The 27,966-nt window shown below is 44.8% G+C and overlaps 1 protein-coding gene across 1 annotated transcript; it reads right to left on the bottom strand.

The window, feature by feature from the left end:
- Positions 1-10,953: 10,953 nt before the first annotated feature.
- Iyd (iodotyrosine deiodinase) lies at positions 10,954-26,742 on the bottom strand. The gene is made up of 5 exons (XM_051164651.1): positions 26,537-26,742; positions 19,231-19,422; positions 17,729-17,888; positions 13,193-13,349; positions 10,954-11,172 (listed from the first exon to the last, which is right to left on the bottom strand). The coding sequence occupies exons 1-5, from the start codon at positions 26,697-26,699 to the stop codon at positions 10,990-10,992; spliced, it is 855 nt and encodes a 284-aa protein (XP_051020608.1). The 5' UTR covers positions 26,700-26,742; the 3' UTR covers positions 10,954-10,989.
- Between the last annotated feature and the right edge of the window lie 1,224 nt (positions 26,743-27,966).

Raw genomic sequence — 27,966 nt, 5'->3', positions numbered from 1 at the left:
TAGGGAGAATGATAAATTCTCATTCAGAAGGGCAAATAGAATAGATACCGGAAGCAATTGAGCAGAAGGAACAGGACAGGAGCCTGTCATAAAGGTCCTCTGAAAGACTCCACCCAGCAGGGGATCAAAGCAGATGCTGAGACTCACAGCCAAATTTCAAGGTGGAGTCTTATGGAAGAGTCCGGGTATAGAAGGACCTGAAGAGAGGGGACAGGAGCTCCACAAGGAGATAAATGGAGCCAACAAATCCGGGCAGAGGAGGGGGTGCTGCAGAGACTGATGCCAAGCAAAGACCATGCATGGTGAGGACCTAGACCCTCAGCTCAGATGTAGTCGATAGGCAACACAGTCTCCTTGTGGATTCCATAATATGAGGAGTAGGGGGGCTACTTCTGACGTGGACTCTGGTGCCCACTCATGGGTCACTTCCCCCCTGGTGGGCTGGCCTTGCCAGGCCACAGAGGAAGAGGATACAGGCAGTCCAGATGAGACTTCATAGGCTGGGGTCAGGTGTTAGGAGAGGAGGAGAGCTCCCCTTTCTGAGGACCAGGGGAGGGGGGAGGGGGTGAGGGAAGAAAGATAGGGCTGGGAGGTGACGAGGGAGGGGGCTACAAATTTCATGTATTTAACAAAAAGCAGATTACATCTAGTGTGGGCCTGTGGCCATTGGGCATGTCTTTGGCTGTGAAGGCTTGACAGATGAAAGCTATTGTCCATCCGCTTTGATTTTCACACCCTGCATTAGTTTTAATTAATGGACATCCTGCCTCTTTTAAGCTGTATTTTTGCCCCAGCTTCTTTCTTCCCAACAATTTTCCCTTCATAGGTCACTGCCAGGGTTCATGCTGGCTCTGGTTTAGTTTCTGCCTTTAAGCTAGGAAACTCTGAGAACCACTTTCAATGTGGGAAAAAAAATCAGACACAGATGAAAATTTGGCAGAAGCCAAATCACTTCATCCCTTTGGCCCTTAATTAGGGGAGTTACAGAAGTGTTAATTTAATTACATTTAAACACCTCATTGAAAGTCAGAAGTCCACTAGCTTCAGGCGCACAACACATCTGTGATATGAGTCCAAAGACCATGTTTCAATTTTATAAAACAAATGCTGGTCTGTTTGGAGTTTTAGATTTTAATATAGTTCTGGTTTATTTTACTGGGTTCACTACATAGTTTCTAACACTATAAATACTTGTGAAGCATGGCCTCTATTTTTATTATTTAACAAATCACCACTATACTTACTAAAATATATTATTCATTCAGCCCCTAGCCACAGACATGAGGTACTTTCATGGTATACATACATACATGTAGGCAAAACATCAGGACACACAAAATAAGAAAATCTCTAAGGAAAGTAAACAAAAAAAGACTTTGGTAGAAGGTCAGGGAGATGGCTCAGTCAGTAAAGTATGTGTCACAAAGGCATGGGGAACTGAGTGCAGCACACATGTGAGCATCTAAATGTGACACTGTGCGCCTGTAACCCTAGCAGGGGAGGGGTTAGCAAAGATAAGCCCATCCCTACAAGTCCTTGTCCTGCCGCCCTAGTTGAATCAATGTGCTCCAGGTTCAGTGAGGGACCCTGCCTCAAAGTAATAAGGTGGAGAGTTACAAAAGAAAGCATCTTATGTTGACCTCTAGCTGCTACATGCATGTGTACACTTGTGCAGATGCACCCTAGTGCGCGCGCACACACATACACACATAGAAAGAGAGAGGAGAGAGAATAACACACACACACACACACATAAAGGAAAGGAAGGGAAGGGCATAAGGAAGGAAAGAGGGATGACTATTGAGTTCCTAGTGGGGAGTTCACTGATAAATGCATTTTCAGGGGCCCAGGTTTCTAATAAACTGGCTCAGCTGCCAACCTGCGATGAGACCCAGGCATCCTCCATCGCCACCAGGTCCTCTGGACTGGTCTGGCCCTGTGGCACGGCTTTAGATGAATACTTCACCCACTGACGGCAGGGCCCTCGCTCCACTGCTGCAGCAGGTGAGCCTGATTTGTGCTGGGACAGGACCTGAGCTTGGCAGTCTCTGAAACACCCTCCGGACACAAAAGAGCCTCCCTTTGTGCCACTCCTAGTTTGACCGCCTTTGAGCCAGGTGACATTTGGCAGGATGTCAAGGCAATGCTAGATTTCTATTGACTGAAAAGGGGTATGTTTGATTAAAGGCTAAACATGTATGGTATTTGATCTCTAAGTCCAAATATTCTCATGGGGGAGGGGGCTTATTTGAGGAAGGGCTTTGTTTGAGGACAGGTGAGCTCCTGCCCCACAGCAGAAGCTTCTCAGGGCTCAGTCACATTCTTGTCTAGATGCTGGCTTCATAGCCCTCAACTCTACAACCCTACCTCAACCCTAGAAGGCTGGGACCACAGTTAGCCACAGCCTCCACCACTTTCCATAAAGGAAATATTTAATGGAAGTGTTGAGATGGTTACTTGCAATCACCCTTAGGACCAGAGCCAAGTCCTGTGGCTCTAGGGCCACGGTCCTGCCACCAATAACTCTATGACATAGGTAAGATGGGGCCATGCTTTGCAGTTCACATGGATGCGTTGGGATTTGGTTGAAAGGAGACAGTTCCCCATAGCTGTTGTGAGGTCCAAAAGCTTTATACATCTTGCATTTTTCATGTGCTACTTTCCCTATTCGTATTCCTACAGTTTCCCTTTCACCTAATTTTTTGTGTGTGTGTATGTATGTGTCTTAAAAAATAGAGGAAGAAGGAAAAAGAAAGGAAGAAAGAGAAGAATGGAGATTAAGTTCAACCAACCAATGGCTGGGAAAAGGAGCAGGTCATTTCCCTCTCCCCTCTCTCTGCCCCAAGCTGGTTCCCTAGTTTTGGCTGTGTTGCCTTGGCATCAACCCCTACAAGGCAGGCCATCTGTGCTTCTGGCCACTTCCAGGCAGATGAACCCTTACTGCTCCACTTCATTTCCAGAATCCCTCTACCCCTCCACAAGCATCTCTTGTTTTAAAGTCCCCTTCTGGAAGTTAGGGTCGTGTCTGTCTACCTGGCTGGCTCCTATGTGTAGAATAATAGTGAGGAGGAATCCCAGCTTAGAAATAGCTCTTTGGGTCCATTTTAAGTCCAAGATCTTACAGAAATAATTTTCACTCAGCTCGGTGCTCCAGTTTGGACCAGAAATGAAAGTATAAAATGTGAGTGCTAAAGAGTGGAGAATCAAGCCGGGCGTGGTGGCGCACGCCTATAATCCCAGCACTCGGGAGGCAGAAGCAGGTGCATCGCTGTGAGTTCAAGGCCAGCCTGGTCTACAAAGCGGATCCAGGACAGCCAAGGCTACACAGAGAAACACTGTCTCAAAAAACAAAAAAAAAAAAAAAAAAGAGTGGAGAATCATCACCTAGTTCAAGCGTTTCCCACTACAGCAGCCCCCCAAACACATCACAGCTGCTTTATCTAGCCGGATCATTGTGTATATGTGGACATTTTGAGATGTGTAAGTGTGAAAGTCTGTGTGTGTGTGTGTGTGTGTCAGAGCTCAACTTGGGTGTATTCCTCAGTGCTAGGATCGCAAGCAGGCACCATCATGCCCAGCATTTTTTTACATAGGTTCTGGAGCTTGAACTCAGGTCTCTATGCTTCCCGGACAAGCATTTTACTCACTAAGCCATCTCCCTAGCCACTAGCTATCAATTCTTAGGTTCAAACATGCTAATTCCCCCACCAAAAATTCAGAGAAGGTTTTGATGAAATCTTCCAGATATCATGTGACTCTGCGGTGTTCGTCCATCCAATCAACTTTTACCAAGGGTGGACTACAGGTCAGCCCCGTGCCAGGCACTCTGAGAACACACAGCTGTAGACTTGGCTCTTAGCCACCAACAGCTGAAAATGGAGTGGAAGGTTCAGAGCGACCAGAAGAGCCGCGCCTTGGTCTTTTTCTTTGGATAGGTCTTACTCACTACCACGTGATTGGAGGGCCCTGGGACAGTTTTTCAAAAGCATGCTATAAAGTTGGACTTTAGAGGATGGGACCATAAACCAGAGAGGACATGAAAGGGCATTCTGGGTCTTGGTAGGGAGGCAAACAAGCCTTCAAAGATATAGCAGCCCTTGACCTAATTTGATCAACCAGTCCTCCAGAGAAACAAAAACATCAGAATAATAGTCAAACTCCCCAGAGCTGGATACCTCTCCCTCCTCTCGTACTTTCTATCTCTGTTCTTGTCTCTCTCTATCTGAAAAGACATAAATAGGGAAAAGATTGGAAGGGAAGAATAGAGCTTAGTTCAGCCAACCAGTGGGTGGGGATAAGATTGGTCCTTGGGGGATGAGGCAGCACTATCACAGTTGCTAGGAGAGCACGTCCTCGGCTTCTTTCTGCCCATCCTCTCCCCTTTCCCCAGTTGCTCTTCTCCGACCTCTCTTTGGGGGTTTTATTTTTCATCTCTTTGGTGGCCCTACTGTCTGCTTGCTCACCAAGTGACTTAGACACCCCAGGCTGCCTCCAAGACAAAGTGGGATGAGAAGCAAATGCAAATGACTAGAAGGAGATGCCAAGATAAACACAAGCCAGCAGCCTCTAAGCCTGCGCATACATCTGAGCTGTCCAGGGTGGCCAGCTTTAGCTCAGAGCAGTGTCCAGGAGGCCCTCACAAGAACATATGGAAAACCGGGGGCAAGGCCTCTGATGCTTGCATCCTTGCCTTTTAAATTAAAGATCAATGTGACCTTGGGATTTAGAAGAGAGACTCCGTTAGTTCTTGGAGTGGCCCCTGCCTCCCGGGTACATGAGGGTTAAGGTCATTTGCTGGAGAAATTGCTGAAGAATTGCAATTCTGATCAGCACTGGGAGCATGTATTGGCTTTTGGCAGCTCTGATTCGATGTGTAAAGGCCCCTGGTTATCGGCGTGAGTTCAGGCTCAGTGTTTTTCCCTGGGACAGAACATGTGGAAACGTAGCTCTGAAGATTGTTTCTGACAACAGCTGGACCCTCTTAGTCAGGTTTGATGCTGTCAATAGTGGGGATTCAAATCCCAGTGGGTGGATGACCTTAGAGAAATCATGGCACTCTCCAGCCTCTCTTTGTTCAGACACTCAACAGAGACACATAGCAACCAACCCATTATCCTACACATTAAACGTACAGAGGAGAATGTTATCAAAGGCTCATATTTTAAGGTCTTGATTGCCCACAGACAAGCTGCTGGAAGGCAATGGACCTTTAGCTGATGACAGGGAGGTCTTCCAGTCATTGAGGATGTCCCCTGGAAGGGATTAGTGGAATCCTTTTTCTTTTCTTGTACTTCCGGGCCATGAAAAAAAGCACTTCACTAGGATGCGTTCATCCCACAGAGTGCTAGAAGATAATAATTGGCCCTACATATCATGAGCTGAATACTGGGTATAAGACTGAAAATAAGTCCTCCATGAAGTCAGTCACCACAGGTATTTGTTTGAGTGACTGAAAGATGACAACATAGAAGGACTGATTGGTCACCAGAGGCTTCTCAGAGAAGAGGTCATAACTGAGCTAAAATCATGCGCTAGAGAGCACACCCCAATTCTCATGAGTCTGAGAATTTACACACACACACACACACACACACACACACACACACACACACACACACACACACACACACCACTGGAATTCACAAAAGAGCCTGCCTTGATTCTGGACACTATAGGTGGTAGAAGCAGACACAAGACTCCTGGGCCAGAGCAAAGATTTTATTCACAGAAGCACATGGTCTGAGCCCCTTGTTCATATTGCTTCTTCATGCTCCCTTGCCACGGACAACATTCAGGGGTAGAGTCAGTAAGGTTTACTACTGGATTTGGACATTGAGGGTGAGAGGATGGTTAGAATTTAAGATGCTTTCGAAGCTGGTGTTCCGTGGAAAGGGGTGTGAACTGATGGTCTCGGTAAGGCCTATGACTTGAAAGTGCTACATTGAACAGGGAAAGATTATGGTGGGACAATACGTGCAGGGGGGTCATGGAAAGTCATCAGGTGCGAGTTCATGGCCTAGGAGCAAGGTCTAAGGCTGGAGGTACAGCTGGTAACCCCCACCCCACCCCCGCCCCCAAATGCAAGGTCTGGACCATCCCAGGACTGATGAGCTGCTGGAGATTGCTGCCTGAGCTTTCCCCCTGCCCCTCCCCTGCCCCCGCTGCAGTTGCTGTTAAATACAGGTTCCTAGATCATTCTCATCTCTTTCATTTGAATTTGTGTGACCCAAAAGATAGGTAGATGCATAATAGGTTGGTGCTTCTGCATACATTCAATGTACACACCCTTCGAATGCTTAACGTGCTTCCAAAATTGATCTAGGTAATCATGGCTGAGGCCATGGAAGCCCCTGTGGTTATGAGATAAGGGCAAGAGAACCATTGAGGCTCATCCTGATTTCTCTAACCTGATGGATTTGGTTCGAAATGTCTTTCTCCAAGCACAATGGGGGGTGGGGGGTGGGGGAAAGAAAGCCCTGTTTCTGGAAGCCACCACTGTTGGCTTCTTTGCTACTTCTTGGCTGTGCTGTGGTTTTAAAACAACTCCCTAAAAGCATACTCAATAGCTAAGGCAATGGTGCTAGGAGGCAGGGCCTCACGGGGAAGCAGATAAAGGCCCTGTGATATAATTAATGCCAATTATGAAAAGGATTTGAGCCTAGATGTTTGATCTCTTGCTTTTTCATTCATGATGTCTTCAGCCATGTTATAACACACATATAAAGCCCTCCAGGAAATATATGCCCTTGGCCTGCAGAACTTTGAGTTAAAGAAACTTTCCTTGTTTATATATGACCCCATCTTTGATATGTTTCTACAGCAGCACAATATAAACTAAAACTGACTGGATAGACATATTATTGACATATACATCTTAAGAAAAATAAAATTAATCTCCTTGGGGAAGAGCAACTTAGAAAAACCATGTAATTAACTCAAGCTGAACAAGACAAATTCCATTAAATCTTGAGTCTCTTAAAAATGTCCAACTGCTGGGGGCAGAGACATGGCTCAGCAATTAAGAGTGTCTGATGCTTTTCTCAAGAACCTAAGTTCCCAGCACCCACGTCAGGTGGCTCACAACGACCTGTACCTCCAGCTCCCGGGGACCAACGCCCTCTACTGGACTCTGAAGGCACCTGCACTTACACATGCACAGACCTCCACACAGAGATGCACAAAATCTTTAAATTAAATTAAAATCTTTAAAAATTTCCCCAACTTTTGTAAAAATGCCTTATATTTGAATTTTAGTATTTCAAATAATTAGCATGATGGTTTACAGCCAGTTATGCCGTTCTCTTGTACTTTTTAATTTATTTTTTAGATGGCGTCTCACTGTTGCCTAGATTGGCCTTGAACACAAGGATTCCCCTGCATCAGTCTCTTTCATAGGTGGGATTACAGGTGTGTACCACCGTGCCTTGGCATTCTCACCTAGTAAAACATCTGTACTAATTCTGGTAAAGTTATAGTGACTCTGTTCTAATATTGTTAGTGATCTATGTCAGGTTTTCTTACACCTTTCTGTTGAAATCACAACCCAACTTTGTATTTTAGCTTTGGATCATGGGCTCTTTAAACATTTAATTCACTTAAACAAGGAAATCACGACACAGTGAGATTCCTCCAGAAGTCAGCCCAAAGGTATCAACAACACAATGGTTTTCACCACCTCTCTGCTTAGTTCCACCCAACCCAGTGTTGGTAAGTCACTCGCTCGACAAGTGGACAGACTTTATACCCCATGGGATTCAGTGTTACTAGGTTGCAGCTCATGAGCACAGCATGGCTGATGTCCCAAATCAGCTGAGGAGGGTGCACAGGAGTGAGGTTGGTCCTCCAGAGCAGGGGGAGGGGATCCTGAGTCTTGTTCGGGGTTTTATGGCATAGATGGGGGCTCCCATTCTGTGCACTTCAGGAGGATGCCATTCTAGAACCCAAATGGGTTCCTAAATGGGAGTTCTACCTGGCTATGCTACACGCTGCGTGACCTCAAAGGCTGTGGCTGTGCTTTGGCTCTGCAGACACTGCTCAGATGTTTCCATCCTACCTTAAAGATGCTCCAATGCTGTCTCATTTAACCCTGGGGCACAGCTCTTGAGTCATGTTGCTCCCCTTCCTGTGACATTTTAGAAACTCCCCCAAATGGGATTATGGCATTCCACATTCCCTCAGCACCACTCTGTTTAACTTGGCAGCACTGCAGCTTGGACACTGTCCCCTCTTGAGTCTCCCCATCACGTTCTCCACATTAGCTGAGGCCACCCAGAAGGGTGTTGGCTTCTTTTCCCATTCTGCTTTGTTTTAAGGGGGGAGGCGCAACTTTTGTTCTAATTGCTCACTGTTTATATGTCTGTGTAGATTGGCAATATTAAATTCCATAATTCTATTTCACCTAAATCATAAGGGAATATTCCATAGGTAGCTGGAAAATCATCATTATATTTCTTGTCCCTCTCAAGCAATGACATTTATTCCAGTTATAAATATTCTTTAAATTTTTTATATACTAAAAAAATAGCTTATCAATTTGAATGCTCTTTAAAAAGTCAAATTGTCAGAGACATCACTTGGTAAAACATCTTTCTGAGGTGAATAATCACCCAATTTGTCCACTTGGCTTAAAATGGAGTTCATATTGTTGGTGTTTGAACATGTACAATATTCATTTTTCCCTAATTTTACTTATCAGAGAAAGCATTCTTTCTCCCATAAGGCCCAATAAAAAACAGGAAAGAGACTGTTCCCAATACTCCTGCTATGCAAATTTCAACCAGAGCAACATATGCTCTACCTATCATTGGAGGGTACTATTGAGCCTTTGCCTTCTCCCACTCCTCCTGCTTGTGTAAGTACCACAAGCTCCTTCTTTGGCTTTGCAGTAAGTTATATATGTGGAGCTTTGTCCCTATGTATTACATCATGTGTCACCCATGTACTATCAACAACACCAAACCCATGGAGCTCCCTAGCTAGTAACCACCAGCATTATCCATCACCACCACCACCACCACCACCCTCACCATCACCCCCATCACCACCACCACCACCACCACCATTACCACCATCACCACCATCACCACCCTCACCATCACCCCCACCATCACCATCACCACCCTTACCATCACCACCCCACCACCCCTACCACCACCATCACCACCACAACCACCACTATCACTATGTCTCAAATTCCCAAAAGATGTCCGCCACAAACCTTCCCAGAGCTACATTTTTGTGCTTTTTTTCCAACACGAAAAACCAGTGTCATGTATCTTTAGGGACAATGATAGGACAATGACTAGCTGGCTCTCTATGCTGCTGTTTGCTTGAGGACCCCTCTCATTCCACTCATGTGGGATCCTCAGCTTTTTTCATCCTCTCTAGTGGCTGTCTACTTGAACTGTCACACTGGGAACCATCTTCCCTCCCCATCTCATGCCCTGATCCCCTATGTGGAGGCCAGCTGGGGCCCTACAAAGGGGATGAGGTCCTTGCTGTGCCTTTGTTCACTCAGTAGAACAGATGAAAAAAAAAAAAAAAAAAAGAAAGAACTTTTAAGCTCCAACCTTAGAAAAAACAATGTGTGTGTGTGTGTATGTGTGTGTGTGTGTATTTACTTATATTGTGACAAGAAAGTATGTTTATTATTCTCATATTTGGAACACAGAGAAACTTTGCCCAATATAACAGTAACATATACAGCCACTGGTTCCCATTCCCACCCATGAGAATCTACTAAAGCCACAACAGCATTAAAAGAAACCTCGTTTCAGTAAAGCCCCAGGGACACACACTTATCTCAGCGAAGGGACAGAAAGCGCACGCAGAGAAAATTGACGTTTGTGTAGATGCTGGAAGCTTTCAGCTATATCGGAGGATGTCACAGCTGAAGGCGCTGCTTCTATTTCAGAGCAAAGAAAGGCCTTCCTTCTCTCAGACACGAGGTTGCACCAGCTTTCTCTTACTAACAGTCCAGTTGAGGTGCAAAGAAGAAAAGAAGAAATGAAGGGACAAAAGGATAAAAAGAGGAGGAAGACGAGGAGGAGGAGGAGCGGGGAGGAAGACAAGGAGCCATGGTAGTGGCATGAAGAGAAGAGCAGACCAGCTGAATGGAGAACTGCCCAAACAACAAAGTAAAGGCCCCTGGGAAGGCATGTGGGTGGGGACTGATGATTGACTGGCTCTGGCAGGTCCAGCTGACACCTGTGGCTAGGGTAGTCCCAAACAGCTTTGCTGTTATCTGAAGAACAGGGAAGTGTGTTTCATGAGAACAAGTAGGAAGGAGGTGCTGTGTATGGTAAACAGTGTCCCCGAGGGGCCAGAAACTGCCTTATGCTGCTTGCTGGCTTCTTTAGTGTAAATACCTTCACCACAGGCGATTTCAAACTGCACGCTCTGACATAGCCCATGCAACTCATGTGTAGATGATTGTCAGCTACACCCATGGCATGCAGACATGCCTCTCTGGTTCTATGAGTGCCATATTTTAGTTACATTAATGGTTGTTCATTCAAGATTGGCAGAATATGAAGTTCAATGGCAGAATAGGTTTCATTAGCACAGTCTTAGTCTCAAAGCCACCAGAAAGCAGAGAACAGAAAGACCACCCGATTAGTCAGTACTTACATGGAAAAAAAAAAAAAAACATTGCATGTAACTATAGTAGATTTTCTAATGTGACTTCTCTATATGAATTTTTTAAGTAATTGAAAAATCTCATCTATAATTTTGTGGTGAAGTTAAGGTGTGCCTGCTTATTGGCTTCTTCTCCCCATATAGTCACTAAAACAGTTTATCAAAAACTGCCTCCTGGACTGTAAGTTCTAGAAAGTATGAAAGATAGCACTGTGTGAAAAGTGCCCTTCCCTGTATACTAGTTTGCAGGAGAAGACCTGACTCAGAGAACAAGAGGAACCAGCAGACCTAGGAGAGAAGCTGGTGTCATCCAGCATCCCAGCATCCCAGCAACTCCTTGAGGTTGGCTGACTATATGGTCACCATGATCTGGTCCAGGGCTTTCCTCTTGAGGTCAGGCACTGTGGCCTCTGTGCTGGGGTACCCCACAGGAAGCAACACCAACAGCTTTTCATGTGAGGGGCGGCCCAGGAGCACCCTCAGACGAGGACCACAGTTGAGGGGAGTGGTAGTGACCGTCACTAGCCCTGCATTCTAAAACAAGACAACAAATGAGCAATTTAAGGTCAGGCAAAACCACGGCTCTTTTCCTAGCCTGGGGCCATTCTCCTCTTTTCTACTCTTACTCATTTCCTTTTTTCCCCTGAAGTCGAGCAGCAAAGAGGCTGCCAGCTCAGGTAATATATTGTAACCTCACCTGTGCCCCTTGGCCTGATGCCTTCTTTTAGACAAGCAGCTGGAAACATCTAGAATAACTCATCTTACCCACCCCACCCCACCCCCGTTGATGTTTGAGCAATAGCAATGGCTGTTTTATAGGAACAAGGTTGAAGAGTGTAGCTATCCTTAAAGAGTGACACAGATAAGCTTTGAGCTTCGGAGGCTACTCGGTACCTCGTATCTGACCATAACAGCAACAGCAGTCCATCAGCACTGTCCTCAGACTAAGTCCACTATAGTTTTCCTGACGAATGGCTTTTCCAGAATCCCAGTCACCTATCTGGCTATATTTTGTTATTGACAGCCATAACAGTAACATTTGAACCCGTATATTTTTAAGGATCTGGCGTAAGATACTATGGGCCCCCCTGGGGTCTTATACACATCATCACATATCTCCATCCATAAAAAGCATATAACACCTAGGAAGATTGGTCCATCATCAAAGCAAGTATGGTACTTGCCTTGCACACATAGGAACCTGAATTCAACCTTACAGAACCACTATTAAAATAATAAAAATCAACGCATGAAGATAGATGCTAAGGAAGCAGAGACGGACCTATCTGTGCAAACGAAGAATGCCCTCTAGGCCCCTCTCTGACTGTTTCCCTTTCTACCCATGCTTCCCCAGTCACCTGGCTGCCTTGGAGCCTGAGTCCCAGGGAAGGCCAGGAGCTGCCTTTGGCTTCATACATGGCCAGTCCAGCCCATTGAGTCACTGTGCTGGGAATCAGGCTCCAGGAACAGTTTTCTCTCTCCCCTCAGTCATAACCTACTTTGGAATTCTGGGAAACTAGAAGGTAGCAAGCTCAACCGGAACGCTAGCACTGAGGGAAGGGGCTGGCACCAGGCTCACCCTGCTTCTCCCGAACTCTAAATCAATGGCAATGCTCTCTGGTCTGACACTGTTCCAAGACACCTTCATTTATCTGCCGACAGCGTCAGGAGGGGAAAGCAAAAGCCAGCTTCCTTAGGATGCCTTGAGAAGCAGCAATAGCCATATGTTAGGTGTTAGACACAAGCCATGTCTCTCTTTAAGAGAGTGAGGAAGCTTACAGACACACACACACACACACACACACACACACACACACACACACACACACACACACACACACACGGAATTAACCCTTCCTCCAAAGCAAGGCCATTCTCTTTAGCAGTCATGTTTGTTGCGTTACTTTGATAGTTTAGCATCTCGCCCCCATTCCTCACCTGAACCCCAAGTCTCCATCAGAGGAACTCTTTATGAGCTATCTAATCCCCCGTGCCTCCAAGAGGGGGCACGGGGCTCGAGAGGCTGAACTCAGCCCTGCCCCATTTCATATTTGCATTGCTCTAGCACCTCAGTAGAGAAGAAGTTTGTGAGTACATGGTCATCCCTCTGAGGCCGGACAGCATGGTAAACCTCTTGAGAGAGCAGCGGAGAGTCTGGTGTCTGTTTAATCATGTTTAATCATCCCATCAGCCTGGAAAGCAGCAGTATGCACATGGAGGGAGTGCACCTCAAGACTACCAGGCTTGGGCTTTCTTCTCTTATGGCTGCCCACCCTCAAGCTACAGGCTGTTACGGAGGAAAGCAAACACAGCAGCTTTTGCGACCGAGCTATTACAAGTGAGTTTTCAGGGAGAATTTCAGCTGGCAGAAGCATGTTACCCACCACTACAGGTTTCCTGGGTTTGTTGTCATACCAGAGTTACCTTTCTGAGGAACACAGCTCTAGATAAACAACCCCCAAATGACCTCTAGTTGGAAACTTGGCTGAAACTTTCCCGCTAAAACCACTCTTGGTCTCAGTGTCTCCCTTGGACCTGCAGGCCAGCCACGTACCTGCAGTGCAGCCAGGAGGATGCCACAGGCGATGGACACGCTGATCTCATTGTAGTAGTGGACCTTTTTCTTCCCATTTGCAGCAAAACCGTGGACTTGTTTGAAAACAAGAATCAGAACTGGGGCAGTGTCCAAGTACTCCTTAACCCAATTAGTTCTGCAGGGACATGGTAAAAAGAATATTCAGAGAATATTTCCTCTAAATTTTTGGGTTCCTCCCCTTTTAAAAAACTACTTTAGCTCATACATGATTTTTTTTTTAAAAGATTCATTTATTTATTATGTATACAGTCCTCTGCCTGCATGTATACCTGCGGGCCAGAAGGGGGCATCAGATCACATTATAGATGGTTGTGAGCCACCATGTGGTTGCTGGGATTTGAGCTCAGGACCTCAGGAAGAGCAGACAGTGCTCTTACCCTCTGAGCCATCTCTCCAACCCCTTATTTGTGATTTTTAAATCTGTTTCTATTTAGATTGAAAAAGATTAGATTTTTTAATTATTTTGCCACATTATCTTTTTCTATAAGGTTAATGAACTTGATAAGCATACATTAGTGTGTGCCCAGCATGGAAAAGCATGTAAAATGCTGAAAGAGACAGAAAGATCCTATAGCCTTAGACCACCGCGCTGATGGTCAGCAAAGTGAAGCCTGCTGAGGGCTACTACAGAATTAGATAAGAAATGCATTGGACCACTAGGAAAGCAAAGTGTTGATTTGAAAAAGAACAGTGGAAGCCACCAAAAAAAAAAAAAAAAAAAAAAAAAAAAAAAAAATGCCGTCCAGTTGGGCAATGACAAAGAGGAGGGGGCAGGGCTTGGAGAAAGTGTGCCAGGAAGAATGAATGGATGAGTATAGCCACTCAGGGAAGAGGATGTGTGGCAGGCCAGGGTGGAGGGCATGCCGGGGACATGGATGGTATGGAAGATACACGCAGATTTGGCAGGGTCTTAGCCCTAATATGGTAGGTGATGATGGATGGTTTTGTTTACCTTGTACCACTGAGCCGAAGCGTCATGTGATCAGATCCACTTCAGAAACGTGTGTTGTGTTGGGGAGAATGCTATCACCAAGAGTGGCATTTGAAGTACAAAGTCATCCTAGTGGGAGGGGAACCAGACACAGGGCCATGGCCATGGCCGAGGCAGGAGGGTATCAAACATGGCCCAGGCCGGGGAGAACTGAGGGAAGAGGTAAGGGTTATAGGAGGACAGAGCAAAGAAAGAAGCATGTGAAAGAGACAGCATCAGTGGCAATGGGAATTAACAGATGGTAGAAGAACAGGAAGACATCCTAGCGGTGGAGAGAGGCAGGGCACTTCTGAGGGAGCAGGTGGTCATTCATGTAGATGCTGGTGATAACTTGACTTTATTTATTTTCCAACTCTAAACACATCTTCCTTGATTCCATTATACGCCCCCTCCAACATTCTAGAGCAGATACTGAAAAAAGAGCTATAGGCCCATAGAGTCATCTATTACAAACTGCTGCCTTTTCCCCATGGGGTATTATGTGTAATGCATTATAAGAAATGTTTACTATTCATTTTAATGGTTCAGCCTGGTTACGCTTCAGCATTTTAAAACACATCAGAAAGGCACATTCTGCTGATCTTAAGCCATTGCTTTCAAGGCTCTTCACTCCCACCTCTAACAGCTCAGCCCCACTGGTTAGTACATTTTCCACATCACAGAGAGGGAGAAGATTCATTATTTAGATCAGCTCTGGAGCCAGGAGTAGCTGGTTACATCTTCGCTGCTGCTTCCCTGTTTGTAAAGCCTGCTCCCGTGCACGGCCATCGTGAGGGTGACGTAAGTTAAAATGTGCAATGTGGCTTTTACTAATACAAGCGTCACACTTAGAGATGACAGAAATGCCAACATAAGAGGGTCCCTTTAATCGCTGTCTGGACTCACTAGATTTCTAGCATTCGGCAGAACACGCGCTGCCTTCAGGCCATGAGCAGGCCAACAGCTGTGCTCCATCATGCGGCCGGGGGAGCTGAAAGCTGCCAAGAGGCCGAGCCTGCGCCCCCAGGCTGCATTCTGCTATGTCAATTGTATTGTTTTGGACATTCTCATAACAAGATTCTGAACATATTCCTAATGTTTAAAATTAACTTTAAATTTTATTTATTTTTTTAAATTTCATGTGTATGGGTGTTTTGTATGCATTATGTGTGTGTGTGCCATGTGCATATCTGGCACCCAGGGAAGCCAAAAGAGGACATTGGATCCCCTGGGACCATACCACCATGGGCTGTCATGTGGGTGCTGGAACCCAAACTCAGGTCTTCTGTAAGAGCAGCAAGGGCCCTTACTACCTAGTCCTTTCTCCAGACCTGAATAGAGTTTAAACGCGTATAAAACATGTATTGAGAAGAGGTAAATGATGCAGTTTTTAAAAATTTGAGGAAGATTAAGCCATTTGCCTATATTCTAAGGCAAGTTAATAATTCAAAAACATATTTTCATACTTACTTTGCTTAAGCATACTTTATGACTGATCTTTTTTTAGTTTCACTTAATTCAATTTTATACTAATTTATTAGGATCTCACATTAGAGCGAATAAAAGGACTGCAAGGAACAAGGACCACTGAAGGGAGCACTGGCATGTTCCGATCTGGATAGAAGGCTCCCCAAGCTCAGTGAAGTCAGAAAAGTAAGTTGGACCCACGTTACATATTGAAAACACCAGCTATGAGCTTCAAAGGCAGCTGAAAAACCATGACTGGGCACATTATTCATTCACTAGTCTCTCTCTCTCTCTCCATGTCTCTGTCTCTGTCTCTCTGTCCCTCTCTCTTTCTCTCTGTCTCTCTCTCTGTTATGTATATAGTGTGTGTGTGTGTGTGTGTGTGTGTATGTGTGTGTGTGTGTACATATTGTTGGTTAAGCAGCTCTGTAACTTAATTGTATTCTCAGGAGGAATTTGATTTTAGGTTTCTAAACAAAAAAAAAGTCTGTGAAATGGAAAGCAAAGTAAGCTAATAATTAAAATGCTGCGCAGTGATAGCTGTTTCAGGTATGTGGAAGGTGTATGTATGGACAATGATGAGATGAGAAAATACATACATAAGAGAACAATTAATTCTGGCTCAGTGATTGGCAGCAAGAAGGGTGACAATTTCTGAAGGCTCTGTGTCCAACTATAGTCTAATGTCGCATTAACTGCAGAGCTCACCTTTACCTGTACTCATTCATTTTTTTATGAATATATGTTGAGTTATAGTTCCATTGTTAATGCTCCACACTTATCTGAGAGCACAGTTTGATGTTATGCAGTCCATAATCCATTAGTTCCAATACAGCATAAATATCTTAAGAGAAAATCATCTCTCACAATAGCAGCATCCTTTTGTAACGATGGCATCCTCTCATGATAACAGCATCCTTTTGCTAGCAGGGTTAAGAGGACCACATCTTCTTATTCTCACTTTCATTCCTAGAAGTCCCACCATGTCTCCAAGCTTGTTGTCCCATCATTCTTTCCCAGGCCTGTGTTGCTGTGGAGTGTCAGATGGCAGATGATAGAGCCACCCACAGTAGGCCACTGCTGGAGACAGAGGTTTTAGGCCTTTCTGCACTCTTCTGAGAACTTGGGCTTGCCTCCTTTAGGGCCTCTGAGAGGTGGGAGCCAATACCCATCTACCTTGACCATCACTTACTCCCTGTCACCCTGATTTCCACCCTGTTTTTTTAATAGCGGGGCTCATAGTCCTAATGTTTCTTTGATAGTGCAGACCTACTAAGTGTGCCCTTATATAAAACCTATGCAGTAACACAGGCCTACTAAGTGTGCCCTTATATAAAACCTATGCAGTAACACAGGCCTACTAAGTGTGCCCTTACCTAAAACTTATGTAGTAACATGGTTTGGAAGGTCCTATCACTGTAGCAAAGCACGATTTGCTTCATTTAAGATCTTAAAAATCATGTCACAGTCTTAAGTTCAGGACTGGTGGAGAGTGAAGTAATTCTTCACTTTTAGCTAAGAAGCAATTGTTTCTGGACTGGCAAGATGGCTGAGCAGTTAAGAGCACTTTCTGTTATTCCAGGGGACCCAAGTTCAGTTTCTAGCAACCACACCAGGCAGTTAAGTGCCTGTAACTTCAGCCCCATACCTCTGGCTTCTATAGAATCCTGCACATACATACCCCCTGCATAACACACACACACACACACACACACACACACACACACACACTTACATTACAATATAAAATAAATCTATAAACACTTTAAAAATAATTAAAAGGGACAGGTACTTGGATCAGAGCCTTTACAGACACCAGGTCTGACTTTTCACAAACACTTAAAAAGAAGAAGAAGAAGAAGAAGAAGAAGAAGAAGAAGAAACAAAACAGAGACAAGGGGAAACTTGATCTGTGCAGTCTGTATGCATGCTCTGAAATACCACACGAAAGCCGTATTAATATGAACACCTAATATGTCACCAAACTAAGATGATTAATACAAAACATTTTAAATCCCTTGAACCCAGGTCCCACAGTAATTCCATCAGGTCTGTACCTCAGTTTCTTCAGGTCTGAGACCCATCGGTCTCCCATCCTTTTCATGTAATTTATCTCTTCCTCCTCCTCAATGATCTCACGGATCTTATGCTTTACGTCTGCGTCCTTCACCACCACAAAGGTCCAGGGCTCTGTGTGGGCCCCACTTGGAGCCGTTCCTGTTGCTCGTTAAATGAAAACAAGTGTAAGGCTGCAGAGGAACATACAACTGTTCGTTAAGAGGAAATACAATAGCAGGTATCAGCTGGGCATGGTGGCACACATCCGTAATCCCAGCACTCGGGAGGCAGAGGCAGGCAGATCTCTGTGAGTTCGAGGCCAGCCTGGTTTACAAAATGAGTCCAGGACAGCCAAGGATACACAGAGAGACCCTGTCTTGAAACAAAACAAAACAAAACAAAATATATGACAGCAGGTATTGTAGTGATATGTGTCCATAATCCCATCTGGCAATTGGAAGGCTAAGGCAGGAGGATCATACTTTGAAGTAATACCTTATATCAAAAAGTGATAGAAGGAAGAAGAAAAGCAGGCAGAGAAAGAGGAGGAGCAGGAGGAAGGGGAGGAGGAGGAGGAAGAAAAGAAGAATTAGAAGAATTTTACCTTAATTTAAATACATACACTCACAGGGTAAGGAGTAGTGACTGTTGCCACTAAGGTAAAGAATACAACTATCCAAGACATTTGTATTCTTGACTGAAATAAAATATTCGTGATGCCTTTTGAATTAAAGATAGATCTCATGATGTTAAGTGTGGCTTAGAGAGGAGTACAGGCAATCAGAGCGGAGTGTGTGACATCACTGTTCTTAGCTTCCCTTGAGTGGAGATATTAATTTACATTTAAAGTGAATTTATTTGCTTTACAGAGCCACATAAGTAAACCTTGCTACGTTTCTAGCTCAGCCAATTACTATATTAGAGTGTCAGGAAGTTTGTTTCCTGGAAGATAAGCATATAAATGTGAACCAAATGTGGAGGGAGGGACCTGTTCTAAGGAGCGAGAGGTGTTTCTCCTGCAATGTATGCTAACATATTCAGAATTTTTTAGATTTAAACAAAAGTTCACAAAATGTACTGACGTCAGAAGTTTTAAACTGTCATCGCTTCTGTTTTTGAAAGAATAAAGTATCAAAACATTCTATGAGAATATATAGGGGGACGTAATCCCCCTCAGGAACAGTCATAGGGTAGGGGAATAATGGGAAAATGGGGGGGGGGGGAGGAACGGGAGGATACAAGGGATGGGATAAACATTGAGATGTAACAAGAATAAATTAATTAAAAAAAATAAAAAAAGAAAGAAAAATAATATGAAGAAAAAAAAAAAACATAGCGAGTAGAAACCCATGTTTCTGTCAGTCACTAACAGTGGAAACCTTCACGAACATGCAATGTCTGCTTTGTCTGCGTGTGTGGACTTCATCGCTGTTTCAGTGCTGTTGCTGATGCAGCGTCTGCAATGCTGACACTCTCCAAGGCTCTGCATTCAGTTACCAACCTGCGGCTCTGATGACATTATCAATGACTTCCGTTGGCACTTGCTCGCTGCTGATGAACCTGACCGAGCGTCTCTTATTGAGGAGCTCATAGAACTCCTGAGACCTCGTCTTCATCTCTTGCTCTGGGTACCGGGTGTGAGCGAATGGGATGTGCGCCACACTCTCCTCTGACTCTTGCCATTCGTCAGTATCTACAAATAAGAGCCAAAGAGCAACAAATTCAGCCACCTCCCTGGTCATAAGGTCACTGGCAAGGGGGTGGGGAATGGAATAAAGTTCAAAAAAATGTTTGTGGTTATGTGAGGTCAAATTAATCAACCAAATTTTTTTAAAAAGGGAAAAATATTCAAAATTAAAATCTCCAGAATCCTGACCACTGATCATGACCATTCTTCAAGTTCTAGACCTGCTACAAATCAAAATGAAAGAATTTTTTTTTTTTTTTTTTTTGCCTACAAAAAAACCAAACAAATGGTAGAGTAGGTTATTTGACACAGTCTCCTACTCAGGTCACCAAATAAAGTTTTGTCTTTGTCAAAGCACTGGGCTGGCAACCCAACAAGCAATTCCAAAGTCAAAAGCAAAGGGAAAATCGGAACCTAGAGAGGGGAGGGCAGTGGCTCACACTCCCCGCTTGCACCTGACAGCTCCCACAAGTTCAGTTGCCATTTTCTGATCTGTGAGCATCAAGGACAAGCAAAACCAAAGCCCACACTGCAATACAATAGGAAGTTAAATCAGCTGGGAAAGTGTGAATTATCAAGAAGTCATCCTTCAGAGGCCTATGACATTTTTGGTAAGTTCTTCCTCTAGCACGGTGTTTCTTTTTGGAAGCACCACAGTTGCCCAGCGGAAGAAAATGATAATATGTAAAGAATTTAGCAACAACTTCCAGTAATTTGCCAACGAAATCCCGCACACAGAGGAACTGAATATCTTGAGCAAATTTAGTAAAAGCAATGTTTAGTAATAAAATCAGATGCCCCAGGGCTCCAAGAATTCATAGGTGTAGAAGAAGAAACAGCTATAGCCCTGTGCTCCGAGATGGAAAAAAAAAGATATATAATTCCCTAGTGTATTACTGAAGAAAGAATAAAAGGTAACATAGCAACATAGCAGAGGTGGAAAATAGAACTTCTGAAAAATAATAGAATTATTTGGATTAAATTGCCTAAACAAGAGCTGAGTGGGAGGAAAATTTGAAAAACAAGAGGCGAGAATAGTGTAAAGATCAAAAGACTGAAAACATAGAAGATCAAGAAAACCCAGAGCCATTTTCTTTAGGACCATGAAGAAAAGCTAAGAAAGCAATAAGTTTCAGAGTTAAAGTGGCTTCTCTAGGGTGGGATGAGGCTTTGAAGGAAACGGAGTTTGCAGAGAATACCAAAAGGCAGGCCTACAAAGTGCATCTGAAAAGGCCTTTAGGAGGAAGAGAGCATAGCTAGCCAGTCACAATGAGTGGCAGGGACCCGGAGGCAGCATGGAGAATTAATGTGGCTGCTCCGCACAGGTAAGTCAGAGCACAGAAGAATGCGGGAGCCCATGGGGCCAGAAGTGCATGGCTCCTTAGTTTCCTTGATGTTCTCAAAAATCACTTAGAGGCATCAGTCTTTCAAAGGAGATCTCTCTCTTTCTCTCTCTCTCTCTCTCTCTCTCTCTCTCTCTCTCTCTCTCTCTCTCTCTCTCTCTGAACAACCTTGGATTTCCTTCATCTTTTTTGGAGATAGTTTGTCTCTACTGGCCTGGAGCACACCACCATAGGCTGTGGTGGCTTTAGCAAGCTTCATGGATCTATCTGTTCCTTCCTTGCCAGCTCATTCATACCACAGTGCCTAACCCTCAGACCGTTTTTTGACTTATTATTGTTGTTTGTTTGTCTGGTCCATTGCTTATTGGCTGGTTGGTTGATTGTGGGTTCTTTTGTTTGCTTGTTTTGTCTCTCATAGGGCAAGCTTGGCTGACACATGAGTTACATACATGCTATACATACATTGGCTGTGGGAAGCAAAGTGTGGAAAAGCAAGCCAAATCCAGGCGTTGGCTGTTTTATATCAGAGAGTGGGCCTCTGCTCAGGAGATGCTGGTAGCAGTGATTTTACCATGGTGATGGTATTCTGGGCTGAGGGAAGAGAGATGGTCTAGTGGGTGTGATTGGCAAGAAATGTTTTTCAATGTTATAAGTACATAGTTGCAAAACACAAAATATGATGCATGTATAATATATGTTACATTTAACAGCAACCCCATACCCTTCCTAGACTATTAAAATAGGCAGTTCAACAAGATCTTATTGAGAATTTATGGATAAAATAAGCCCAATTTTTATACCCTTAGAACTTATATACGTAAATAAACCAGCAAGTGTTTTTATGGATAGAATAATAAACTCTGATCACCCCAGTGGGGTAGATTGATTCTTTATGAATTTGTAGAGATTTGGAGGACTGACCCAGAGAAGGAGTGTCTGAGATGGTGGACACAAGGGAGGACCCTGATCTGTAAGAGTCATGGGCAGAGAAACGACAAATGGCGATCACCACCAAGCCTGACATGCTGAGTTCAATTCCAAGGACACATATTGTGGAGGGAGAGAACCAACGCCTCGACTTGTCTTCTGAGTTATAAACCTGCACGACATGGCACATACATGCCTGTGTACACAAACACATACACACAAGGTCACAAAATAAGTAAGAAAAAAAATGAAGGTTGTTTCTAATGATGTTTTCAATGAATAAAAAATAGTGAATTTTAGGGCTGGAGAGATGGCTTAGAGGTTAAGAGCACTGGCTGCTCTTCCAAAGGTCCTGAGTTCAATTCCCAGCAACTACATGGTGGCTCACAACCATCTATAAAGTGATGTGTTGCCCTCTTCTGGTGTGCAGATGTACATGCAGATAGAGAAATCATATATATTAAATAAATAAGTAAACATTAAAAGTAGTGAATTTTAAAATACACAATTTTTAATAGTCTGCTTGGGAGAGTGGCAGTGTGAAATAACGCATTCCAGGACAGTCTCAGCAGCTGAAAGGAACCATGGCTGCATCTCACTAGAAAAGAAAGGGAGGACATTCACAGAACGTAAAGTAGTCCAAAAGCCAGGGTATGTGGGCCCAATGAGTGTGCTTCTAGCACGACTTGGATTAAGGGTTGGTGCCGCCAAAAGCCATCCATGGGGAGTAAGAGTTACGTGCTCTAACTTGCTTGTGCTGGGACATATTAGACAGAGACAAGAATGCTAATGAGAGGCCACACAGACGCTGTGGCTATATCTTATTCAAGGGATGATACTGACTGGGTCCATCAGGGAAGAAGAAGGTACAACAGATTCCCAAAGCATCATGGTGACAAAACCCAGGAGACTTACTTCCATGCGGAGAAGGGAAAGGGTCCTGTCCATGCAGAGAAAGAAAAGAGTCCTGTAAAAGGATCTTTTATTCTTCTGAGGTAATTGTTTGTCTTGGGAGCTTACTGACTCTGTCTGCTAACCTAAGTCTAGTCCTGGAAGCTTCTAGACTCCATACAATCTAACATAGGCCTAGAATGTTTTCAGCCTCTGAGACTGCTTAACAAGCTCACCCTTTCTTCTTACTGAGCTTCAGGCTGGCTGGTTTGACTCAGCTGTTCCGGTTCAAACTCCTCTTCCAGATGACTTATTTAATCTGAATTTTCACTCAGCATCTAAATTGCTCTTCTTGGCCTCAAACTAACTACAGCATCTGCCCTAATCTCCTGGCTCCTTCTTATCCTCAGGCTTGTTCAGTCTCCTCTCTGCAACCTGTCCTTCTACTACTGACCTGGTAAAACTTCCTCTTCTTTTCTCTCTCTGCATTGCCCCTAAGTCCCTTCCTTTTTTCTCTCTTATCCTATTCTGTCAAATCTTTCTCTAATTCATCACTTTCTTTTTCTGCCACTCAATTAGACATCACTTTCAAATATGGGTGCCTCTGTCTACAAACTAGCTTTACCTTAAAGGCATGTGCTACCACGCCTGGACCTAAGCTTTTCTTTACCTGAAATTTGCTCTATACCAGGCTGGCCTTGAACTCAGATCTGTTTGTCTCTATCTGATGGATTAAAGGTGTGCTTGTATTCCAGGCAGATCACACAGACCTAGAAGATCTTTGGATGTGATCTCTTGCCAGAGCAGCCATGTTCTGAATTAAAATTTCTCTACAAAGTCCTTCCTGGGTTTATAGTTTCGGGACCTGGTTAGTGGTGGACCATTTTCTGAGATAAGGAAGGTTGGAAAAGGATCCATTTGGGGATCACAGGGCCTTAAGGTTGCAACAGTAATCAACAGTCTGTTGACATTAAGGTACTTATGAGTAGAGACGTCTGTTGTGTTATAAATGCCTGAGCCCAGAGGCCAGAGGCCACTTTAGAAGCACTGGCTTGAAGAGGAGAGCAATCACGAGAGACTCAGAGACAAAAGCAAGAGAGTAGAAGAGCCAGCCCTGAGAGAGTCCAGAAGAATCTAAGCACAGGATTATTTCCACGCGTCTATGTTACCTGTGCACCTGGGGTGACCTGTGTGTTGGAGGAGAGAGACAAGAAATGCTCACCAGAGACTGGCTTCAGAGATGAGAAACCCAGCAGCAGTGTTCATGGCACCCATATCGACTCTCAGCTGTTTGTGAGGAAATGTGTCCAGAGGTTTGGGACTGGTTAGAACAATGGCTCTCAGCCTGTGTGTAGCGACCTCTTTAGGGGAAGGGTCTACTGACCCTTTCACGGGTCTTGCATATCAAATATCCTGCCTATCAGATGTTTATATTGTAATTCATAGCAGGAGCTAAACGACAGTTGTGAAGTAGCAATGAAATAATTTTACAGCTGGAGGGGGCACAGCATGAGAAACTGTATTAAAGGGTCACAGCCTTAGGAAGGCTGAGAAGCACTGAGTTAGAAGGAAATAGGCGTGACGGAGAAAGGCATCACACACATGTAGCTAGCAATCAGTTCTGAACAGCCCTGATCACTGTCAGGTGTCCACACACACTTCCCACAATGGCGACACTTTCCAACCATGTAAGGTTGGTTCCAAAACCCGACAAGCTATCCCCTCTTTCTTTCTTTCTTTTTTTTTTTTTAAGATCTTTGTATATATATATACACTGTTCTGACTGCATGTATACCTACATGCCAGAAGAGGGCACCAGATCTCATTATAGATGGCTGTGAGCCACCATCTGGTTGCTGGGAATTGAACTCAGGACCCTTGGAAGAGCAGCCAGTGCTCTTAACCTCTGAGTTATCTCTCCAGCTCTAAGTTACCCACTTTTAAGACCCAGTCATATTTGCATAATCTATAGGTAACTCAGAAGCATAGCTGGCTCCCAAATCCAAGGTACTCTCCTGATGTGGCGCCAAGGAGCTGCTGGAGGCTTCCCAGTGCTAGGTCTTATCTCTGACCAAGTCAAATAAAGACCTCATCACATCCACTGGGATCATCCCAAGTGACTCCCCCAGGCTGTGCAGTGTAGGGACACCCAGCCTGTTCCTCTGGGACAGACAGAAGGTACCCACTCTGTCTGGGGGATGAGGCAGAACAGAGAATCTTTGTTGGGTGGGGGTGTGGCATCCAGCCTCAGAGCTCAGCAACCTCCTGCAGAGATGCAGTGGAGAGCTAGCCTGGACCTCTAGAAACAAGCAGCGCCACTCCTCTCTGCTCTTGAACTCCTGACTGCTCCTAGGAATGTGGCCTTGGAAGGGAAAGAAAACTAACTCTGAAACTCTGTTTTCATGCCTCCTTTGTTCTAGGCTTTTCTGTGTGTGGGAGAGGCTATCCAGCAAACAGCTCTATGCTTGGGCCCTGGAAGCAGACTGCTGGGGTTCTACCTGCCTAGGTGGGTGGTGTTCTACTAGAGCCTCAGTCTCCTGCAGTGGGGGATAGTAATGATGCCTACCTCATTGTATTACCGTGAAAATGAAAGAGCCTTCTCCACACACAACAGGGCACCATCTGGCTCTGCTGCAGGCTTTGTGAGAGTGTGCTGTGGTCCCCAAGGCTCTTCGACCATGTCATCCTCTTTTTATAGTACATCTGTCCATTACAGTTCTCTTATCTTTGGGCATCTCCCCAGTTCTGCCCTCACCTTTCTCTCTCGCTGTACCCACTTGGTGACGTCATCAGCTCTCTAGCCTCCGAGTGCCCCCTCAAGCTGATGCTGTTCTGGCCAGAGTCTCTCATCCAACATCACCGATGTCTTAAAGCCAGCACACCCTCACAGCTCCCTGCCCCTAAACTGGATGCTCCCACCCCTGTCCATTGATGACAGAGTCCCTACCACTCCCTCCGTCTTCCCTAATATCTAAAACCCTCACTGAAAATTCAACAGCTTCTTCCAAATAGAATCTATTTCTCACACCCAGCTCAGGCAATATGTCTCAAGTGCAGACTGCTCGTGACTCTACAAGAACCCCCTTATCTCTGTTTTCTTTATCACCTCATCTTTCTAGTATAGTGGTTCTCAACCTGTGGGTCGAGACTCCTTTGGGGAGCTTCATAGATCAGATATCCTGCATGTCTGATATTTATATTACAATTCATAACAGTAGCAAAGTTACAGTTATGAAGTAGCAATGAAAATAATTTTTTGGTTGGGGATCACCACAACATGGGGAGCCATATTAAAGGGTCCCAACATTAGGAAGGATGACGACCGCTGGTTTAACGCCAGCCCTAGCCAGCCCTCTCTTCCCCACCTCCTCACCTGCACGCCTTCCACCTTCCTGGAATCTCCTCCAAGCATTAGGCCATCGGTCTAGGCTTTCTGCTCTTCCCTGAGATGCCCTTCCCCTGCTGCTCGCACCTGTTCATCCTCCAGGTCAGTTTTGTCAATTCCTAAAGCCCCACCAGGCCCCCAAGTCTTTCCTAACCCCGTATACTAGCCAGCTCTTCAAGGTTTGTCTGTTGCCTAGTCACGCCACTTTCTCAGTTTCAAAGTTCCAAGTAAAAATCTAGCCATGCTCGCTGCCACTCTGTAAAGAAATGCCCCTGCTGCAAAGAGAGAGAGAGAGAGAGAGAGAGAGAGAGAGAGAGAGAGAGAGAGAGAGAGAGAGAGAGAAAGCAGAGGATCTGGGCTAGGAGAGATTTAAGCCTCCATAACTTTGGACTGAGTAGGAGCTGGTACCAGCAAGCCACCTGAGAGAGATGACCTATCTCTGTCACATGTCTTTCTGCTTTCCCCGCAGGAGTGATGGTTTGACTGCACGGTTTATTTTCCATAGCCCTAGCTTTAGTTTGCACTGTCAAAAACACATGCAGACAAAGCCCTGGGTGCTGCCTTGAGTTTTTACCTTCTTCCACTTGAAGGTGGTCAGTGCTGTCTTTCAGGTCTTCGTCCACCCAGGGGCTAGCGCGAGGCTCCTCCTTTCTCTCCAGGCTTCTATCAGCATTTTTAAAGACCCATACAATCAAGATACAGACAACTGCTACCAAGACTGGAGTGAGGAGAAACATGGTCTGAAGTCTGACCCGGAAGGTGTGCACACCCCCCACACTTGCATTTATGCAAACAGATGGAAGCAGGGAATTCTGGGAGTAGAAGCAGAATGAGGGAGGTGTGTCAGGAAAGGGGCAAAGTACAAACTCTCATACTCCATGAGGACTTTGCAAAGGAGCAAAGGTCATGGTCCAGTGCACATGGGTTTGGTCCTGCTCTGATGCACGCATTTTCAAAACCGTGCGCTGGATCAATATATTTTCGGACATTAATCACTGTAATGTGCTAGATTGCTGGCCGTGGTAAAAAAAAGGCATCTGACCTTTCTCCTATGTAACTTTTCTCTAAGGCTATCGTCAACCTGCCTTAAGCTAGGAACTACCCAGAGAGCTTGTTTTTTGTTTTTGTTTTTTAAAGCAGATTTATAAACATAGATTCTGATGTCCTGAATTTAAAAGTCCTAAAAGAGGCTGTGAAAGTGCATTCTCAGCAGCATACGTATGAGTCCCTCCCCCGAGGTTCTAAAGAAGGCTCATGTTTTATATTAAAGGGGGGAAAAACCTGTAGCCTGGAAAAAGTGATGCAAAAAGTTTAAAATGACTACATCTAAACTTGAGATTTTTTTTCTGTCTTAGTTTTTTATCTTTGCCTATGTCTTTGTTGTTCAGGCTGTCATAACAAAAATGTCATTGACTGAGTGACTTAAATAACAGAACTGCGTGTCTCACAGTTCTAGAGATTGGGATGCCTGTGGCCCAGGCGCCAGCATGTTTTGTCCCTCCTGGCTTGTATTGTTCTCACAACTTGGGGGGGGGGGAAGAAAAAGGGGGAGGGAGAGAATCACACTGAAAGCTTACCGTATGCTTCCTACATATTCCGCATGCTAAATCACACACAGTGCACAGAACCTCGTGCCATAGAGCCCACTTTACCCCCGTTTTCACTCATTTGAAGGAGGCACAAATAGGTCAAATAACATGCCCGAAGGCCCGTAGAAGATAAATGGACCATAAATGGCCTCCATATATTTGCCTAAAAGTAGCCCATGCTGTGTAGTTCTGCAGCGTGGACTAGAGCTCTTGGTCCAGAGCCAGCAGTGTTGAGCCTGCCTGCGTCACGGTGGGAGGCTGGGGCAAGGCTTTTCCGTGCAGGTATAGGAGGCATTGGTACCTGACTTCCCACGCTGAGCGCTCAGCTTTGGGGAGGGGATTAGGGGGAGCGGGATGGGGTTCAGAAAAGACTTTTAAAATATGCACAATGCAGGGTCAAGAAGCCTAGTGGCTG

This window comes from Acomys russatus, chromosome 21, assembly GCF_903995435.1.
Source record: "Acomys russatus chromosome 21, mAcoRus1.1, whole genome shotgun sequence".
NCBI lineage: Eukaryota > Metazoa > Chordata > Mammalia > Rodentia > Muridae > Acomys > Acomys russatus.
This window is presented reverse-complemented; position numbering and strand designations above follow the sequence as displayed.

Bases quoted from the DNA above. Each gene is read 5' to 3' on its own strand.
- Iyd (XM_051164651.1), bottom strand. From the start codon at position 26,699: ATGTTTCTCCTCACTCCAGTCTTGGTAGCAGTTGTCTGTATCTTGATT. The intron at 19,423-26,536 runs GTAAAAACTCAA...TCTTATTTGTAG, and splicing joins CCACCTTCAAGTGGAAGAAG to ATACTGACGAATGGCAAGAG. The intron at 13,350-17,728 runs GTACAGACCTGA...ATGTCCCTGCAG, and splicing joins TCAGACCTGAAGAAACTGAG to AACTAATTGGGTTAAGGAGT.